We start from the raw sequence: 21873 nt of genomic DNA, 5'->3' as shown, positions 1-21873 counted from the left end.
TGGGAACGTACCAAAAGCACGTGCAAACCTGGTGAAGTGTAACCAGTGCGATGTGGTGTTGAATCGCGGGAGATTTGGAGCGTTCAGTTTTGGTACGACAACCATGAAGCGACACCTCACTTCGTTCCACACTGCGGACATTCCCAAGGAGGTGCCATGTGAAGAGCGTAGTCGTTTGAGTTCCTCCACAGCATCCTCAGAATCCGATCCTCCCACCACAAGAGACACTCCTGTGGGGGAGCGCCTCCCTCCAGCTGCTTCACAAGCCATTCGCAATGCTGTGGACCCTTACCTTTCAAAGGTGACAGTAGTGTGCACGTATTGTGACGCAGTGCTCTGCAGGGGGGAGTGTTTTCAAAGTGCTTTTGAGGCTGCAGTCAGCGAGCACCAGAAGATTTGCTCCTTACCTAAATAAAGATCACCCTTAATATTTGTCTGTTCAGTTGCCCTTTCTTATCCCCGTGGCTGGTGTCCCTTCCTTACCCTCCTTTCGCCTCTTCTCCTAGTGTGTTGAATGCTGTTAATGAACGTAAAAACAACAAAAATTACAGAAAAGGCTCTTTTCAGAGCCGCCTTTCGCAGTGTAACAATAGAACTATGAAGTGAAGGCCGTAGACCCCTGCGGAGTGCAGCAAAAGTTTGCGGACAGTCGTAGAAGGGAAAACGGAGGGTGCAAGCGGAGCAAACGCAATAAAGTGTACGTTAGAAGTAAGTGGCGACTCTGAAAAGAGCCTTTTGGTGGGGTGTTGTGTGGGTCAAAAACAGTGGATTGGGGAAAACGGATTGTCAGATAGGTTAGTGTGATTGCAAAAGAGGGCGCAATGCATTTTCTAAATGGTGAAGAAACATCTAATTGCCAGCATATGTGAGGTGGACCCCATCTCTGCGGAAAATGTACGTGCTATGAAACAAAATGTTTTCTTTGTGGAAAGAGGACATGCCAACATCTCTTAAAAAACACACACAGCTTTATTCACATTGCGTCTCGCTTTCTCCATTTGTGGACCAAATGCAGAAGAACGCAACAATATTAGTCTTTGGGCAATGCTGGAAAAAAGTATGTGACAATTTGGAAACATGTCCATGAGCTTCGCGAGTCCTTCCTTCATGGCAAATTGTAAAGAAATTCCAGATACATGGCCTAAACTGGTTTCTCCACAATGAATGATGAGTATATTTGGAGGACGCTCTGTCTGTAAAGTAACACAAAGAGGTACCAAGTCCAGCCATCTCATGCCACGCACGCCATGCCAGTGTACTTCCGCATGTGGAAATCCGAGATTTGTAGATAAACTGCAGCTTTCTGCATGCACCTTCAACCAATGTGTCCATGAGTCTCCCACAATCCAGATAATCTGTTTTCAAGCACGGAAAGCCATGGCTGTGTGGTGTCCTGTGAGGGAGAAGACGGTCTTACTAAAGTACGTCGGTCAGAACACACCTACTGAACTTTATGGACCAATCCCTAGCTCCGCTTAATCTCATTTACATGCGGCTCCACCCTTCAATCCCCGGTGGTGATATGTGCTGGCTGCTAACTACCGCCATGTTCGCGGACATGTACAGGATCAGAGTGTGACGACAGTACATTAAAGTACGATTCCCCTTTTTCCCCTTTAAGGTAGGCTTTGAAAAAAGCAGTTTTTTTAATTTTTGGCCACATATCGTACAGACATGTGGTATTTTATGTATTTTTTGTATTTTTTGTCCTTGCTTTACTCTTGCAAACATTACAGAACCTTCTCTAAAGCAAGCCTTATGTTTCAAAAGAACGTTGCATTTCCCAAAGAGGATAGCGCAACACCATCTCCTTCAAAGTAATGCGCATTGCTTGGAGTAATGTTATCGTGGCTACAAAAAAAGATACCAACTCGTAGCATGAATGCACGCATGCCGCGATTGATGATGCACCTCCCGATGCTTTGATCTGGACAGAACACAGAAGTGTTGTTCCATTGTACTCTCGGGAGTAAAGCAGAAAAAATAACTTTCGATGTTGGGAAGATGGCCATGAGTGCTTCAACCAACTGTGCAAATCTGCCAACAAAGTACATGAAGTCAGGTATCCCAAGTGGCAAGCACCGTAGTGCAAAATTACCACATGAGGAGTGGTCATTCTACGCATGTCTCTGCAAACTTGCAGAATTGCCACAGCATTTGAATCAGTGTCAGCGCTCCACACCACCTCCACTCCTCGCACATCGAAATGGTGTGCCACATGCCTACTCTCGGCATAGTGCTGTAAGCCTTGCACAAAAATGTCTCCAAGCAACAAAACCCTGACCCTCTCCACCTCTGCCATTTTCAGTGTGCGCACCGTCTTTCGACACAAAAGAGTAATGTGAACATCTGATTGGCTGATGCCTACAGTCGTCTTTCCATGCATCATTTGCTGTAGAAACCCGTATGTGACACGCCCTACCAGCAGACAAGCGTTGCCCAAGTGCGGCACGTAACTCGTACCCAGTCCTTCCACCCTTTCTACAGCGGTACCAAAGCGAGTCCCTCATTGGACACAACTGAGCGGGCGCACAATCATCCACCAGTCACATAGAACATCGCTAATTTTAACACCGTCATCAACATTGCGCACTTCAAAATTACTGTCGATGATCCTTAATGGAAATCGCATACCATTGCAAAGCACCTACTTCACAAGCTACAGTGCAAGGATTGCAAATTTCTACGTACAGCTCCATGCATGTGCACATGCATCAGTATAGAGTACAGGTATGTACATTTTAATCAGAGTACATGTGGAAGCCTTATGATTTAAAATAGACAAAATAATGATGGTAAATTTCCATAGGGAACACATAACAACGCGCCCCCTTTTAAAGTGCAAGATTGCCGATTTGTCATTAACAAATCGCACGACTGGTTACTGTCTCCTGCATAACCTGTACATACGTTGCAAGCATGCCTATTTGGGCATATCTCTCAACCATTTTTGTCTTAAAGGCGGGTGAAATCAGCCGATTGTGTTTTTGGCGGGTGAGACGCCCATTGGAATGAATGGCCGTGCAGGAGGCTTGGCGGGTGAGTCTGCCCTTTACAAGGCGTCTGACACCCGCCAAAACGTGTTAGTTGAGAAGTATAATTTAGGGCAGACCTCAATTTTGTATGTGGCAATGTCAGAGTTCTGTACTCTGTACTACCTACAGTAATGCTACTTGCAATGTGATGGTATGAGAATAGTAAGCGCTCTCGTTTGTGGTGCTGACATGTCCTTCAGAGGGTCTCCCGATTTGTGGACATTGTGCTTTTCATTAACAAGTACAAAATGTTGGCCCATCTAGTACTTTGCCCTATCGCATACAAACCTCTCTCCTATGCATACTACACTTCGGGAAGAACAAGGCATTTGCAAACCCTTACAAAATGTAGTTATTTTGAAGGACTTTCAAGTACCATATTGAAAGTAGTATGCAAAGACTGCACAGAGAGAAGTGAAATGTGCACGCGGACTGGGTTGCAATATGAAAGTTGAATCCTCTGACGAAAGAAGTACAAGTAAAGTCTGCAGTATCATGACACCTGCAAACACACAAAGTAATTGATATTGTTTTTTTAATTCACAGTGAAGACTACTCTCCTGAGAATCAACAGCATCTACCCTGCAGACGACATATCCGAAGAAACCTGCTCATCTTGCAAAAAAATGTAAGTACATTACAACCTTCATATTGTAACTATTTCTCAAAGAGGCTGCGTGGGTTATTTGTGCATTTTGGGCACCAAAGCAAGCATTCATTTGTAAACCTTTCTACCTACAACTATCCATTTATTGAACAAAGAATAACAGGTGGAATGGCTGACAAATCCCTGTGTGTTTGGTACTCAAATAACTTAGGAAATCCTTAGAAGGTTAGATTGTGAAAATATGGTGCTGTAGCAAGTTTTGGGCATTTCGGTTATTAATATTGGTTCTTGCCACAAGTATGGCACTTTGTACACTCATCTAAAGCACATTGTACTAGTATACAAACAGTAAAGTAGCCTTACCAAATGATAGTTATAGATCACTGTGCGTTGACACACCATGCCAACGAGCTTCCCCATCACATTTATGTACACATGCACACAGCACACATACATTGGACAACAGACCAGAGTATACTTTTTTTTCTCAACAGACACCAAAGAATGCCTACCAAAAAGCAACTCCGTAGAAAGGAACGCAGAATTAGAGCAAATAAAAATAAAGGTGCCCAATGTAAGCATCCACCTGTTGTACAGTTAGTGGAGAATCTTGGTACAAACCATCTAATGCAGTTGGGTAACATAATAAAAGAAGTCTCAACTACCAAAACTGTACCTCCTCCATCAAAATGTGTCACAAAACACAGAAATATTGTCAAAATAATGGCTGCCAGTGCAGCTAACAATGTTCCTAATACACCTGATAGTATAAGAAGAACCCATAGTAAAAAAAGTATTTTGGCAAAAATGTTTCGTCACAGAGTCCTTCAGAATCTACTAAGAAGAGGGCCAAAATCATCCTCACCCCTTAAAACGTACCGTAGAAAGTTAATTCTACAAGCACTCGTGGACAGTGCAATCCTTCTCAAAAGGAACTTGTTTATATTAGTGTTAAAAAGGATGAAAGCACTAACAAAACTAAGTACCAAACTACAAATGAAACTCAGCAATAAACGGAATGTGAACAAAAATAATTTTTTGCATGTTTGTGGTGGTGAATGGACTCACACAACAACCACAGAGCCATATTTTAATGAAGAAGCATACAAACAAAATCAAACAAACACAATTCCCATCCATAGCAGTGGACGAGGGTATGAGAAAATCAGTACTACCATCATAGAACAAGAAACACTGCTTAAAAAACTATCTTCTGAAACCTCAGAATTACCTCTCGATTCAGCAGAACCACACCGTCCAGTATACAAATGGCCGTGCACATCAATGTGTGCCAATCCAAATAAAGCTTTCAAATCTTTATGTCAGTTCCTCAATCAATATGTAAAAGGTAAAGACAAAAGTAAAATGAAAGTGCTGCAAAATATGGATATTTGTGTAGTGCGGAAAGACACAGGGCTAAAAGGACATTCATTAGCCTGCATTTCTGGGCCTATTTGCAAAAGTACCTTCCATGATATCAAAGGAATATCAGTACATCATTCCAAAGTAAGAAATTTAGTATATAAAATATATTGTGCAAAAAGTCCAGCTTCAGAATTAGGCAATTTAAATACCACTCTTCTGCATGGTACACCCAAATACTTACAAGAAGAAATGGACCGTATTCAGAAAAAGTATTTTGGAAGTGAGAGCCATGTAGAAAATGCAACAGTTTTAGAGCATAGTAGCGACAATTCTGCACATAGCAACCTTCTATTACACACATACAGAAAAGAAATACTCAAATTTAAAAGGTCATCTGCTGAAGTACCAAACCATGTGTGTGTATGTTGCCGCAGAACGTTTTACAAAAGAAACACAAAAAGTTTGGACATAGCATACAAAAGAAAAAACAATGAAGACTCTAAATGGTTTGAATTAGCTTTGTACCTTGTAGCTGAAGGAAATATAAAATAACTGAATGCCTAATATGTTGCAGTTACTGTACTACAAAATTAGACAACAACCACACTCCTTCATGTGCAATGACAAATAATTTGGAATTGTTTCCATTAACAAAAATCCTGCAACAGTTCAATTTGTATGAGAGCATAATAATTCAAACAGTTCACCCATTTCAAGAAATTGTACGTCTTCATCCAAAAACAGCAAATTTACCTTCCTCTGAATTGGTGAAAGGCATTAGTGGCAAAGTAGTTTACTTGCCATTAGATCTAACGGAAAATGTGCACACTCTAGGAGTGGAACGTTCGATAGAGCATTCTTTAATAGTCTTGGTAAATGGAGTACCAACAAAGGACAAAATAATTTGGCAACAATTAGTAGACTTACACAAAGTTACACAAGCATTGCAATATCTAAAAGACAACAATGAGTACTACAAGGAAATCAACATTGATGAAAGCTTAAGGCAAACAATTGAAATAATTCAAGAGCCATCAGAAACTGGACAATCCGAACTTCTGGATCCAGCAACAGTATCCACTCTTTTGGACCATTACACAATTTATCCATTGCATTCCAATGAAAGCATAGATGATGCACTAGAAACTTACCAAATGCGACAAACCAAAGGATCACCAATGAGTATTTGGGAAAAAAGTATAGAAGCACGTGCTTTTCCACTGCGATTTCCTACTGGCAAAGGTGGGAGATACGATGATAGACCCACTCAGATTGGGGCAGTAGAATACCGCTCATTATGAATGTATTCGCAAGATCCCAGATTTAGACAAAATGTGGAATACATATTCAATCTACTCTATGAAAGTGAATTAGCAACACTATGTTATGGAGTTGCGCACATTCTTAAATCTGGAATGGAGTTTCAAAATATGTCAGCTAGGCAGTTAATACAAAAAGTACAAGAAAAAGATGAGATTTTACAATCAAGTATAACAAATTTGTTTGCAAACATGCGTGGTACAAAGGAATACTGGTTTAGGCGGCACGGAGACGTGCGTTGCATGATCAGAAACCTTGGACCACCAACTTGGTCTGTTACGCTAAATTGTGCAGAATATGCATGGGAAGATTTACATGAGTTCCTACGCATAGCAAACAGCAACAAAAACAACATAGATATATTAACACCTGGAGAATTTTGCTCTCTAGATCCAGTTAATGTCTCAAGATATTTCCATCATCGTTTCATTGCAATGCTACACTTTATTTGCAATAAAACTGTTCCTCCCCTTGGAGAAGTGGAACACTTCTTTTGGAGAAAAGAATATCAAGCGAGAGGAGAACCACATATTCACATGCTGTTATGGATCAAAAGGTGCACCGAAATTTGGGCACGACAGTGATAGCACTGTTTTGCAGTTTATCCAAAAATATGTCACATGTGAAATCCCTTCACAAAAGACACATAGTGAGCTGCATGGGCAGATTTTACAATTTCAAAGACACAAATGCAGCAAATATTGTCGCCGTAAATACAAAAACAAAGACAAATACTACACCAAATGCCGCTTTGGTTTCCCTAGGCCAGTTACAGAAACAGGTGAAGTAAACAACTTCATGTCTTCAGTTTGACATAGTGTTAAAGGTAAATCACCTAAAAACACGTATTACATAAAAAGAAGGGAAGAACCAAAATATATCAATGATTACAATGCAATCATTGCCCTATTATGGAATGCAAACATAGATGTGCAGTACATTGCAGACAATTTAACTGCTGTTGCACAATATGTTACAGCCTACTTAACAAAAGCAGAAAAAACAGAGCTTCAACACCTCTGGGATGACCTAGCATCAGACAAAACATTATCACAGAAAGTGTACAGTCAAGGCATAAACATGCTCTCTCATAGAGAATGTGGGGTCTATGAAGCAGCAGATCGTTTAACCGGCACTGCTTTGTATGGAGAATCAGACAACATAGTATGGCTCAGTCTTGATCCTGCAAAATCTAGAAAAAGAGTGCTAAAATAGACAAAAATTGCCAGAAATTATCCCAACAGCCAAGACATTCTTAAAAACAATTGACTGGATACATACTATCCCAACAGGAGTACCACTCTGGAAAGCATGCGTCTATACCACATGGCTCAAAACTTTGCATACAAAAATAACGTAACACCCGATGAAAACAAACGTAAATATAGAGTGACCGATTGTGAAGGGAGCTTAGTTAAACTTAACAAACAAAGCTTAATTAATCATGTGAAATTGTCATTAAAAACTCCTCAACAGAAATAACTATATTACATGTCTCTGTTACAACTTTTAAAACCATGGAGAAAAGAGGAAAACATACTAGATAATTATGAGTGCTATGAAGATGCTTTCAAAGCAAATGAAAGCACTATCACCGATGTTAACTTTACACAGTACAAAACAATGTTAGACAATGAGCAGCAACAGGAAGAAGAAATTCAGGCCCAACTAGATAAAGACTCTTCCAACAGTAGTCAACCTTCTGTAACAGGAAGCCAAGAACCGTTAGGACAACCACTAATAGCAAATGAGGCTGAAGTTGCTATGGCAGAAGTAGAAAACACTATGTATCAGTATCAAGAAGATACAGAGGACTTAACTGTACAACAAGCAAAACTTAACAACGATCAGCGCACCATTTTTGAAGAGGTAACAAAACAAATTGTGCATGGCGTACAACACGAAAATAAAGAATGTACCTGCCAAAATTACAAACCTATATTGCTGTATGTCAGTGGTGAAGCTGGATCAGGGAAAACATTCTTAATCAAAATTATCAGCAAGTTCCTTCAACAATTGACAAACAACAAACTGTCAGCTGTTGTAACAGCCCCCACAGGTTTAGCTGCCTACAACAAAGGCGGTGTGACTTTAAACCGATTACTACTGCTTCCAGTAGAGCATCAAAATAAATTAGACTGCTACAAATTTTCTGCAGAAGCTGCAATGGAATTACGTAGAGTATTGAAACAAATAAAAATGCTACTAATAGATGAAGTGAGCATGGTCTCCAATCTAATGTTGGCTTTGATTCATCTCAGATTGCAAGAAGTACTTAAAAGTAATAACCAAGAACTCTTTGCAGGGAAACACAATCGTTTTCGGCGATCTTCTACAATTGACACCAGTAAAAGGTGAACCGATTTTTTAAACCTTAGGCCACAAACTCTGCCGTAAAACTGTTGGTAGCAAAGGTAATGTTAACCTTTGGCAACATTTCCAATACAGAGAATAAACTGAGAACATGCGGCAATCTGCAGATCTCACTTATGCCAACATCGTAAAAAGTATTAAAGTTGGTGTATTATCGCAAGAAGCACAAGCTGTATTGAAAAAGCGGCATATACATGCACTTTATGGCGATACTGCATGTGCAACTGATGTTATGGAACAAATAGCGCACAAAAATGTCAATTGTATGGCCTTAATGCCAACTCTTGCAAGCTGTTTCAAATTCAATGAAACAATGTTAAAGAAAGAAATGCAAGCAATAATAGAAATTAGCTCCACAGACAAACTAGACGTACATGGTTTGACAGTACCCATGTGTGAGCAAGCCACAAAAAGACTAAAAAAAATTCAATCTCCAACACAGCTGGGTTGGAAAAAGTATTGAAATTATCATTAAATTGTAGAGTAATGCTTAAACGTAATCTTGACGTAGAGCAAGGGCTAGTTAATGGAGCACTGGGCACAGTTGTTGGCTTTCAATCATACCCACGCGATAGCAGCATTCAGTTTGTAAATATTCGCTTTGATAAAGTTTAAGAAGTGAAAAGGATAGGGCGCTCAATGGCTCAATTTCTTCTCTTCAAAGACATGTATGTACGTAGAGAGCAATTTTCTCTAACTCTTGCATATGCAGTTACCATTCATAAATCGCAAGGTCTTACCCTAGAGAAAGCATTGATAGATATAGGAAAGACAGCATTTAAGGAAGGCATGAGCTACGTAGCATTATCACTCTTATGTACACTTGACAGTCTATTGCTAATAAACTTTGATTCAAGTAAAGTCAAAGCAGATAGTCCTTGCATTCTAGAATACAATAGATTGCGTTCACTGTACACCCCTCATCTGAAACAATACCCTGTTCCAGATAAAGTGAAACGTGGTAAAAGAAAAGTAAATGAAACAGAATGCAACAGGAAATTCTGCAAAAAAAACAAAAAAAGAAACTAAAGTTTCATCAATTGCCGCAAACATAGATGAACCTATTAGTGAATGTAAACCAGGCACGTCGGCAGAGAAGCAACAGAAAAACCGAAAAATGCACTCCGATACACAACTTGCTGGCCATTTCAAATTTAGAAATGAAAGTGGGGTAAGTTGCTATGCAAATTTAGCAATGAATATTCTATTTCAATTGCCACCAATTGTTAACAATATTTACCTGCACAGCACAGACCAATTGTGTTTGCAAATGTTAGTGCTGCATAGAAATGCAACAAGCAATCCTGACAACACATACAGTGTTCATGGAGTAAGGCAACAATTGGACGACTGAATTGGAATGATGAGATTCACTATGAACTCACAAGAAGATCCACAAGAATTTCTAATGTACATACTATTAGTATTGGAAAACAAAAGCATACCTGTAAATGAAATATTCCAAATTTCATACATGTGGAAACATACATGCACTCTCTGTAACAAAGTGATACAGGAAGAAATCCCAAATGAGTGAATTGTGTATATTTCCATACCAAATTGTGAGAGCATTCCATTTCAGCAACTTGTACAAAATGCAAACCATGGCAGATTATGTAGTATTTGCAATTCAGACAATCGCTCTACCTTACTGATACAATCACATAGTGCCTACATAATACTTATGCTTCTACGTTATAATGCAGATGGCACCAAAAACAACTGCAAACTAACTGGATTTACACAAGATCAAGTGTCACTTGGAAAGAAAACCTTTACAACAGTAGGAATAATCTACCATGCAGGAGCTACAACCAATGCCGATCACTACACTGCATACATTAAAAAGAATTGTGGATGGTTTGAATGTAACGATAGCACCATTACTCTAAAGCAGAGGTTGCCAGCTAACCTAACAAATGCGTATTTAATGTTCTTGAAGCCAAAATTTACGAAATAATGTGTACTTCAAAATTGTCAACAAAGTATGAGAAAGACTAGAAACAGTTACAATATGCCCACAGCTATCTAACTACCCAACAGGATGGAAGAATGACACAAATAAATGATTATCACAGATTGTTGGAAACAAATGCACAGGCAGAATACGCCTATACGTATCTAACTGTTGTTAAAAATCGGCAGGAAGGCAACAAAGAAAACATTAATGGGAAAGATAAAGGAAAGAGGATATGTCAACGACACACATGAATATTACAAATCTGTAGGAACAAATGCACAGTTAGAATACGCCTACGGGTATCTAACTGTTGTTAACAATGGGCAGTTAGGCAACAAACATAACATTGATCACAAAAAAGAAGAAAACACTGAAAGAAAAAAATGAAGTACTTAGTTGCATAAGAAATTAAAGTTTTTTTTTAATCCGACAAGGATTTTTTTCCCCAGACCCAAGGATTAGACAAGCAAACACAGAAACTGAGCGCAATGCACAGTACACTGGTTTGTAAACTAAATATGAGGGTCTAAAAACATTTTTTGACTATTATGCAATGTGGTAAATGTGGAAAAACTTCAAACATTAACACACCTTTTTCTTTCATCACAGAAATGGAAAAAGTGAATCTTCCTCCAAGTACGATAACCTATTTAAAAAAGGTGTATGGATTCTGAACAAAGTAAAGAGTAAGTATATTGGCAGGCATTTTCTACACATGGGAATCTACTTGTCTAATCGATGGTAGTAATATGCTGCAGTGCCTGTAGGCTGGCCTTTCATCTGCGGTGAGTAACCTACCACCTACGCCTTACAATCAAGTTTCAAGGAGTACAGTTCCTATCCACAACCATCGCTGCATATGTAAAACATGGTCCTTGTAAATTAGCTGCTTATAAATGTACTTTTCAGACCATTGTCTGCAGCCATGAAGTGAAGAAACTAGGGCATCAACACAACGACCACAATCCACCACACCCATATTAACTTGTAACTCCACTGCTTATGACTTCAGTCTTGCGTGCATGGGCTTTAGCCATGCTCCCAAGACTGCAGGGTCTCCCCACAACCACCTCGGTGATGTGTGGTAGTGGGGGTTATTCTACAGGTGTGTTATCCTTCAGTACCTCTGCCCAGAGGCTTTCCTCCTAGGTGTAAGTCTGTAGATCTTACTTGGGATGGGTGTGCAGTGTCTTCCAAATGTAGTACTTACCACTTTGTTCTTGGTTGCATGGCCTTCGGCCATGCACCCAAGACTGCACGCACTCCCCACAACTTTCCAATCAAAATGCAACACTACGGGTGTGTGCATGGGTGGCACATGTGGCGGTGGTTGTGGCCAGGGCCTACAGTCTTGTAAGTAACGCCTTCGGCCGACGGCCATGCATCCAAGACTCTAGGCCCTGGCCACAACCACTGTAGCATGTGCCAACTATGGCAGCGTACTAATGAATATAATAATAGCCATTGGAAACAGTAATGAATTTGTCCTTACAAATGTAACAACTCCCCCATGCAGTGCATGGCTGAAATAATGGCCTTATTGGACCCCTTATTTTCTGTGCGTACAAGGAGGCCACAGAACATACCTCATAAAGTAGGTACAAGTGTATTATTGGGTGCATGGCTGTTATGCTTGATTTATGCTTAATTCAAAATGGCGTGGGCGCGCAGTGCATTCTGGGAGCGCTCTGAGCCATGTTGGATATTTACTTCACACCGCAGTGAAAGGCTGCACACATTTTGCTGAAGTGTTAGATTCACAGTGCTGAGACAAACATGCTTCTCCAAACCTGGTATGCAGTCAAGGCCATTTCTGCTGGGAAAGCTAATATTGTTATGGCTTGCTACTGTTCTCCGTGGAGCGTGTTTTTAGAGTAGGGAGGCCCTGCGTTCCTTGAGGGGAGCTCTCGATTGACCCAGCTGGCAACCGACGGCTGTTCCTCAACTGTGCAGGTGCAATTTCCAGAATGTTTGAGAATTAACTCCCCATTGTGGAGTGTGTATATATGCGTAAACCCGGAGGGGGTCAGGTGAGACTTCGGCCAGAGAAGGACGCTCCGTCTGGCCTACCTGTGAGCTGTGGTACTCTCGGCCTGGCTGTTCCCGGGGTCTTCCAGCCGCTTCTGGACGAGATGAGGACTTCTATTACGCTCAAAGTGATGTATTTCTTTTTGACTTCTTTACTTTTTCTGTGATCAATGTCCTTATTATTTCTAAGAGTTATTTCTATGTACTTGTAATCTTTGAATAAATAGCCGTAAATAACTGATTATCTTCTAAAGCGTGCGTGGCTGTGAGTTATTGTGTCTGTCTATGGGTTGAAGTATTTGCTCTATAATTGCATTGGTGATTTATGGTTGCTCCGTGCACTTTTCGGGGGAGAGCAGTACAATGGCCTTCGCCCATGCACCCAACACTGCACGCACTCCCCACAACTTGCCAATGAAAATGCAACACAAGGGGTGTAGGCATGGGTGCCACATGCAGCGGTGGTTGTGGCCAGGGCCTAGAGTCTTGGAAGTAAGGCCTTTGGCCTTCGGCCGACAGTCATGCATCCAAGACTCTAGACCCAGGCCACAACCGTAGCATGTGCCACCCATGGCAGTGTACTAATGAATATAATGATAACCATTAGAAAAAATAATGCATTCATGGGCTAATGTCAATTTCAATGTTCCCTAACACCACACGTGTCCTTACAAATCTAACAACTCCCCCATGCAGTGCATGGGCTGAAATACTGGCCTTATTGGACCCCTCTTTTTCTGTGCGTACAAGGAGGCCATACAACATACGTCATTAAGTAGGTATAAGTGTACTGTGCGTACAAGATGTCCATACACATTACATCATTACGACTGACCCCCAGAACAAGTGCAATAATCACCCATATGTTAAGACTGTAGCCCCTGGCCACTACCACCGTAGCATGTGCCACCCATGGCGGCGTACTAATGAATATAATAATAGCCATTGGGAAAGTTCACGGCATGTTGTCAATTTCAATGTTGCCTACCTATACCCGTGTGCTTTCAAGACTTACAAATTTCCTGCCCACTACATGGACTGAAGTGCTATCGTTATTACCCCCCACATTTACTGTACGTACAAGGTGTCCATTGAAATTACATCATGACGGCCGAAGAACACATGCATGGATTACCCATTTCTTACTGGGTCAACCTTTCCCAATGCTCTGTGACACAGCAAAATAGGGTAATGAAAAAAGCATGTGTACGCTGGTTGTTGCTCTGCTTTCCGCGGATCCAAGATGTCGGGCGCTTCCAAACCATCTGACGCAGAACACGTCTCGCAGCAGCCAATGGGCAGAGACGTTGCGTGTACGCAGTCATGACGGAAGCCCCTTAGCCAATCGGTTTCTTGTTCGTCAATCGAACAGGGAAGTGTGACCGTGGAGCGAACATAGATATCACTAATTATTTCAGACCTACTTTTTCATAATGATAAATAAACGTACTGCACGTATGGTGACAAAATTTACAAAAGCACGCTTTCTGGACCAAGCCCCTGTACCTACCGCAGATTTCGTCAAAATCCGTCCAGCGGTTTCACCTGTAGCCATGCGCAAAGTTTTTTCCCCATTCAGCCTATGGGGAAAAAAAGACGTTTTGGGACCCCCCCTATAACTCCGCTCCCCCTGGACGAATTCTCACCAAACTCACCATACACTTTTTTTGCAAACTTTGGTGAGGATTTGTCCAGGGGGAGCGGAGTTATAAGCCGCCCAAAAAATGCTCTTCCTATGAAAATAGCAACTTAACCATAACTAAATGGCCACTACCGTGGCTATGTAATATATATATATATATATATATATATATATATATATATATAGTAACTTACCCTAAAAGCGTCTGTGTAGTAGCTGCACAGCAGTTACCGCGTCTGCGAGCATTAGCCTGCGCAGGTTTTATTATATATGTAGTCACTTACACCAGGGGAGGGTCTGTGTAGTAGCTGCACAGCAGTTACTGCGTCTGTGAGCCTTAGCCTGCACAGGTATTATTATATATGTAGTCACTTACACCAGGACAGGGTCTGTGTAGTAGCTGCACAGCAGTTGCTGCGTCTGCGAGCATTGGCCTGCGCAGGTATTATTATATATGTACAGGGTCTGTATAGTAGCTGCACTTTCAGCAGTTACTGCATCTGCGAGCCTTAGCCTGTGCAGGTATTATATATGTAGTCACTTACACCACAGCAGGGTCTGTGTAGTAGCTGCACAGCAGTTACTGCGTCTACGAGCATTAGCCTGCGCGGGTACTATTATATATGTACAGGGTCTGTGTAGTAGCTGCACAGCAGTTACAGCGTCTGCAAGCATTAGCCGGCGCAGGTATTATTAGATATGTAGCCACTTACACCAGAGCAGGGTCTGTGTAGCAGCTGCACAGCAGTCACTGCCTCTGTGAGCCTTAGCCTGTGCAGGTATTATTAGATATGTAGTCACTTACACCAGAGCACGGTCTGTGTAGTAGCTGCACAGCAGGCACTGCGTCTGCGAGCATTAGCCTGTGCAGGTATTATTAGATATGTAGTCACTTACACCACAGCACGGTCTGTGTAGTAACTGCACAGCAGTTACTGCCTCTGCAGGCATTGCAGAGCCTGAACCGTACCGTAAATGAGCTTCGGAGCAGCTGCTGTGTCTATGCCAACAACAGGCTGCCCGGTGTAATTTCAAAACCAGATGTTTAGAAAATCACGTACTTACAATATTAAATTTCAACAAGTGATAAGTGCATCACAAGGAATTACAGCTTCAACGTGCATTCCTAGAGGTTGCAAAACGGCTCCTCTTAACAATATAACAAAGGGATAAGAACGTCAAAGTCGATGGATGCTAAAATAAATGCATATAAAATTCACTACAAGAGCTGGATCGCATGCACTCACCTGATGCTGCATGGACACGGGACATAAGCGTTTCATAAAGGGTACTTTTCGGTAGACTAGTTCCCATCTGAGAAAAGGACCATAGCAACGGCCTGTCCACTTTTCCTCACGTGATCTCTGATGTCATCCTGTGATTTCCGCCAGAGCAATAAAGCGGTTCCGGGGCACTTTCAGTGCTCAGGAATCAGGATGCAGCAGGATTCTGGAAGCGGGAAGGAAGGCTGTCTTTTGCTTGCAGTGATTGGGGTGGGCATTTTATTTTGAATACCGGGAACGTTTCTACGAGATCCTGGAGCGTCGGACTTGTCTTGTCTGAGCAAGGCCCTGGCTGCCAGGATGCAGGAGCAGCTGCAATCCGTGTGCTCTTGGCTGACTCCAAATACAATTAGCATTTTCTTCCGAGATACCGTGAACGTTCCTGCAAACCACCAGATTTCCATAGCGAAGCGGGAAATTACATTTATTTTAAAAATCTCGTTCAGTTATTCATCATGAAAGGTATGGAGGGCTAAGAAAAGGAACAGGGAGACAGTGGATGGTGGTGTTTAAACTGATCAAAGGGGGCTAATAGAGTCATTTAATCTTTCATGAGGGTGTGTTTAGGATGGGTGGTTTTAGAGGGGTCGAATGGGGCTGAGCATCTGTTGCAAGGGGAAGGGGCATCTTGCTATGTGGAGGGAGGATGGGGCATTATGGTATTGGTATAGAGGGAGGGATGGGGTATCTTGGTGGGGTCTGGATGGATAGGGGCACGCTGGTGTGGGTCTGGCAGGAAGCGGCTCATTGGTGTTGGTCTGGCAGAAGGGGCACATGGATGTTGGGCTGGAGGGATAGGAACATGGTGTGGGTCTGAGTGGAGTGATAGGGACAGTAGTGTGGGTTTGGGGTACATGGGTGTGGGTCTGGAGGGAGAGATGGGGATCAATGTGTCTGGAGGGTGTCATGGGTCATCTAGGTTTGGGTTGGGAGGGTGGGATGGGGCATCTTGGTGTGGCTGTGGAGGGAGGGTGTGGGGGCACATTGGTGTGGGTTTGATGGGAGGGATGGGGCACATTGGTGTGGGTCTGGAGGGAGAGATGGGGCACAGTGGTTCTGGAGGGTGGCATGGGTCATCTAGGTGTGGGTTGGGGCATCTTGGTGTGGCTCTGGGGGGAGGGGTGGGACCACATTGGTGTGGGTTTGATGGGAGGGACGGGGCACCTTGGTGTGGGTTTAGGGGGAGGGATGTGGCACATGGGTGTGTTTCCGGAGGGAGAGATGGGGCACAGTGGGTCTGGAGGGTGGCATGGGTCATCTAGGTGTAGGTTGGGAGGGTGGGATGGAGCATCTTGGTGTGGCTCTGGAGGGAGGGGGTGGGACCACATTGGTGTGGGTCTGGAGGGAGGGATAGGAACATGGTGTGGGTCTGGGCGGAGGGATAGGGACATGGGTTTGGGGTACATTGGTGTGGGTCTGGGAGAGGGATGGGCACAGTGGGTCTGGAGGGTGGCATGGGTCATCTAGGTGTGGGTTGGGAGGGTAGAATGGCATATTGGTGTGGCTCTGGAGGGTGGGGGCACATTTGTGTGGGTTTGATGGGAGGGATGGGGCACAGTGGGACTGGACGGTGGCATGGGTCATCTAGGTGTGGGTTGGGATGGCATATTGGTGTGACTCTGGAGGGAATTGGTGGGGGCACATTGGTTTGGGCTAGATGGGAGGGATGGGACACAGTGGGTCTGGAGGGAGAGATAGGGACACAATGGTGCAGGTCTGGAGTGAGGGATAGGGACACAGTGGTGCGTGTCTGGAGGGAGGCATAGGGACACTGGTGTGGGTCTGGAGAGAGGCATAGGGATACAGTGGTGTGGTTCTGGAGAGAGGCATAGGGACACAGTGGTGTGGTCCTGGAGAGAGGCATAGGGACACAGTGGTGTGTGTCTGGAGGGAGGGATAGGGACACAGTGATGCGGGTCTGGGGGAGGGGTAGGGACACAGTGGTGTGGGTCTGGAGGGTGGGGTAGGGTCACAGTGGTGTGGGTCTGGAGGGTGGGATAGGGACACAGCGGTGTGGGAGGGTGGCGTACAGTGGTGTGATGGGTCTGGAGGGAACAATGGGGACACAGTGGCGTGGGTCTGGAGGGAGGGATAGGGACACAGTGGTGCGAGTGGAGCGAGGGAAGGGGCTTAGTGATGCGGGTCAGGAGGGAGGGATAGGTACATGGTGCGAGGGAGGGATGGGTGCTCATTGGTCAGGGGAGAGATGGGGCATCTTGCTGTTAGGAGGGAGGTTGAGGCATCATTGTATGGGTCTTGAAGGGATTGGGTATCTTTGTGGAGTCTGGATCGGAAGTGGGCATTGTTGATCTGGAATGGCGGGACAGGGCATATGATGGGGGTGTGTCAGGGAATGATGGAGCATTTGGGTCTGAGTGAGGGCTGGAGCACTCTGTTGGGAAGGAAGAGGGGCATCTGTGTTTGAATGGAGGGATGGGGTATGTATGTCTAGAATGAAGGATGTTGGTTTATGGGAGGGGTGGGAGCATGTGTATGTTGAAGGGATGGGGTAATCGGGTGTGGGTAAAGAGAGAGAGGGTGGATGGTGCCATCTGAGTGAGTCTGGAGGTAGAGTGTGAAGCATGGGTGTGGCTCTGAGAGGTGGAGCTTCTTGGTGTAGGTATGGAGGGACAGATGTTGGTGTCTTTTTGTGGCTTCATAAGGAGGGAGGTGGCATTTGAATCTTGAAAATGTGTTTGAAGGAGAAATGGGGCATTTGAGTGTGAATTGGGACATGTAGGGCTGGGGTATCTGCTTGTGAGTGGGGGCATGAAGGAACATGAACAGCAGAGCAGCTGGAGGGAGAGCCGCGGGCCGACCTCGGTTGTATCCCAGACGTGCACTCACACAGGCCGGGGCACCTCTCGCAGAGAGGGCTGGGGTGCCTGGGCAACCATGCGCAGACGAGCGGGGTTTCCCTTCCACCATTCGGGGGACCGCAACCCAGCAGATGATGGGGACACCTGGCAGGGTTGGGTTAACCTGCTGGGGATGTCCCCAACCATGCACCGGAAAGGAAGCCCTGTGCGCCCCCCTCTCATCACCAAGCAGGCCCATGCGCTGGCCGGGGCCATGCACTCCACTTTCTGACCCGCCAGTGGTTGGGCATTGGTGGGCGCACCCCGGTCAGCAGGGAATCCCTGAATGGGGGTAGCTGGGAGCCGAGGGGAACCTGACTTCTTTCGAAGGGCGCTTCCCCAGGCAGACGTGTCCAGCACGCCAGGCGCGAGCCGTGAGCCATGGCGTAGCAGGCTTGCACAACGTGCATCGAGGTTAAACCACAATGGTCTCGGCTGAGCTGGACAGGGCGCTGGGCTGTCTCGCCACAGACTGCCTCTTCTGCACCTGGCCATGTTGTGTGTGGCTGTCTTTGGTGTCCAGCGACTACCGGCGCAGGATGGCCATGTAGCACGGGCCTTGCGACCATGTGGGCTTCGGCCACAGGTCAGGACAGCGCACACTCTGCTGAGCCAGAGGCACAGGGCTGGGGAATACCCTCGACCCCACACCCCACCCCCGCTGTACAGGCCTGAGGCCAGCTGCCCTGAGCTTTGTGCTCCCCCTGACTACGGCCTCAGATCAGATGTGGTGACCCGTTGAATTTATTACTAAGCGGAGGAAAAGAAACTAACCAGGATTCCCTCAGTAACGGCCAGTGAAAAGGGAAGAGCCCAGCGCCGAATCCCCGTTCAACGGCAGGTGTGGGAAATGTGGCATACAGAAGATCGACTCCCTGGCATCGCTCAGGGGACTCAAGTCCTTCTGATCACCCCGGGGACGGTGTTAGGCCGGTAGCTGACTGGCACGCCGGGATCAGGTCTTTTTGGAGTCAGGTTTCTTGGGAATGCATCCCAAAGCCTGTGGTAAACTCCATCTAAAGGCTAAACACGTGTGCGAGACAGATGGTTAACAAGTACCGTAAGGGAAAGTTGGTAAGAACTTTGAGGAGAGATTTCAAGAGTGCGTGAAACCGTAGAGGGGTAAACTGGTGGGGTCTGTGCAGTCCACCCACAGGATTCAACATGGCAGGCAGGTCGGTCGCCTGGAACGGTGGATGCCGTTGCGGGACTGTGGCCCGGGCAGACCCGGCCCCTGCAGAGCGCATTTCCTCTGTGGCGGTGCACCGCGGCGGGCTGGGAAGGCCCCAGGGGGCAGTGGCTCTCTGCTCCGGCAGAGTGTTACAGCCCCCTGGCAGCAGTTTTGCTGTGTCTGCTGGACCAAGGGAGATTGACAGCTGCCGTGCCCTACTCCGGCAACCGTCCTGGCCCCTCTTGGGCGTCTCTGGTGCGGCGACAGGAGACAGGGCTCCCGATGCGACGGTGGTGGACAGTCCTCAGTGCGCCCAACCACTTTGTGCCGCTGGGTGGGGAGCCCAACAAAGGGTGCCAGGGGTCCGAGGAGTCTTAACATGTGCACAAGTTCGAGGGCCGAATGAAACCCTGTAGTGCCAAGAAGGTGATGGCCACCGATTGCAGTGGGATCCTGTCGCGGTGGGCGCACTACTGACCCGTCTCGCCTGCTCTCAGGGTGATGGAGCATGAGCGTCTGTGATAGGACCCGAAAGATGGTGATCTAGGCCTGGTGGAGGTCTGTAGCGGTCCTGATGTGTAAATCGGTCGTCTGACCTGGGTATAGGAGCAAAAGGCTAATCGAACCATCTAGTAGCTGGTTCCCTCTGGAGTTTCCCCTCAGGATAGCTGGCACACGGAAACCAGTTTTATCTGGTAAAGGGAATGATTAGAGCTCTTGGGGCAAAAATGATTGAAACCTAGTGTGTACGAAGCCCGTCTCGCTGGCGTGGAGCCAGGCATTGAATGCAAGTGCCCAGTGGGCAACTTTGTTAAGCAGAACTGGCGCTGCAGGATGAACCGAATGCCGAGTTAAGGCGCCCGATGCTCATCAGACCCCAGTAAAGGCGCTGTTTGATACATGGAAGTCGGAATCGGCAGAGGAGGGTTCTCTTTTCTTTGTAAAGGGCAGGGCACCCTGGAATGGGTTCGCCCTGAGAGGGGGGCCCAAGCCTTGGAAAGCATTGCGGTTCCGGCGGCGTGCGGTGGGCTCTCGCTGGTCCTTGAAAATCCGGGGGAGATGGCGTAAATCTCGTGCTGGGCCGTACCCATATCCACAGCAGGTCTCCATGGTGAACAGCCTCTGGCATGTTGGAACAATGTAGGTAAGGGAATTTGGCAAGTCAGATCTGTAACTTCAGGATAAGGATTGGCTCTGAGGGCTGGGTCGGTCGGGCTGGGTAGCGGGGCAGGCTGTGCGCTGCGGCTGGAGTAGACATCTCATTCCCCTCTCCCTGCGGGCGGCGCCGACTCTGGTTGCGAGCCAGGCCCTGCCTGTGGATCGCCACAGCTACAGTGGTCGCCTCTCTCTGTTCCCCTCCCAGGGTTCTGGCCTGACTTTCTGCCTAGGCTGATACCTAGAAGCTGACTTAGAACTGGTGTGGACCAGGAGAATCTGACTGTTTATTTAAAATGAAGCATTGCTAAGGCCTGAGGTGGGTGTTGACGCAATTTGATGTCTACCCAGTGCTCTGAATGTCAAAGTGAAGAAATTCAATGAAGCGCAGGTAAAGGCGAGAGTAACTATGACTCTCTTAAGGTAGCCAAATGCCTTGTCATCTAATAAGTGACGCGCATGAATGGATGAACTAGATTCCCACTGTCCCTACCTAGAAACCACAGCCAAGGGTCAAGTCCAAGACGGGGTGCCTTTAGCAGGTCCCTTTCCTCCATGTTGGGGTAAATGCACTCACAAATGCTTGCCTCGAGTTCCAAAGTGTTTGTGGGTTAGTCCCGGAGGGAAAGGCTCTAATGTGGTGGGAGAAGCTCAAAGGGGGGCCTGGCCAGAGCTCCCAGAGAGTGCTGCCCCCCCAGCCTTGGGCGCCTGTCTCACGTGTGGGTTGACTGTCCCTCACCGGAGGGATAAGCTCCAAGGCGGACGAGAAACCTCTTATGTCGAGGGTGGGGGAGCTCTAAGGTGTCCTGGCTAGACCTCGAGGATGACCATTGGTGCTGGCCCATGCCCATGGGGACCTGCCGATCCTTTGTCAGGCGGGGAGGCCAAAGGCCCTTCCCATCCAGGCCCATTGGAATGCATTGCCCTCCCAGATGGCTGCTCTCCTAGCCTGGCCATCTGGTCGTTGGCAATAGAAATGACTGCAAGGACAAGATGGCCGGGCTGCTCTGGAAGTCCTAATGGAGGTCAATTTAAAAATGTTCTCAAGTTGGGTCTATAAGGAGCCCGGACGCTTT

General features: G+C 45.7%; 1 protein-coding gene and 1 long non-coding RNA gene across 8 annotated transcripts in view; one reads left to right on the top strand and one right to left on the bottom strand.

The window, feature by feature from the left end:
• The window catches only part of PHF10 (PHD finger protein 10), an 815357-nt gene extending 799640 nt beyond the window's left edge, over positions 1 to 15717 (bottom strand). For all 4 annotated transcript variants that reach the window (XM_069606947.1, XM_069606949.1, XM_069606948.1 and 1 more), the window contains exon 1: positions 15578 to 15717. In XM_069606947.1, the coding sequence (XP_069463048.1) occupies positions 15578 to 15613 (36 nt within the window). In that variant the 5' untranslated portion in view covers positions 15614 to 15717. The remainder of the gene's footprint in view (positions 1 to 15577) is intronic.
• Positions 15718 to 15753: 36 nt separating this feature from the next.
• LOC138453792 (uncharacterized) overlaps positions 15754 to 21873 on the top strand; it is a 38798-nt gene continuing 32678 nt past the window's right edge. For 3 of the 4 annotated variants that reach the window (XR_011260530.1, XR_011260529.1, XR_011260527.1), the window contains exon 1: positions 15754 to 15823. This is a non-coding gene — a long non-coding RNA (uncharacterized lncRNA). Of the gene's footprint in view, positions 16076 to 21873 lie in introns of all 4 variants that reach the window. The other variant, XR_011260528.1, reaches the window with a different exon arrangement.

This window comes from Ambystoma mexicanum, chromosome 4p, assembly GCF_040938575.1.
Source record: "Ambystoma mexicanum isolate Mex_15411 chromosome 4p, UKY_AmexF1_1, whole genome shotgun sequence".
Lineage (NCBI taxonomy): Eukaryota > Metazoa > Chordata > Amphibia > Caudata > Ambystomatidae > Ambystoma > Ambystoma mexicanum.
Note: the sequence above shows the minus strand (reverse complement) of the source record. Positions and strands in the feature narration are given on the sequence as shown.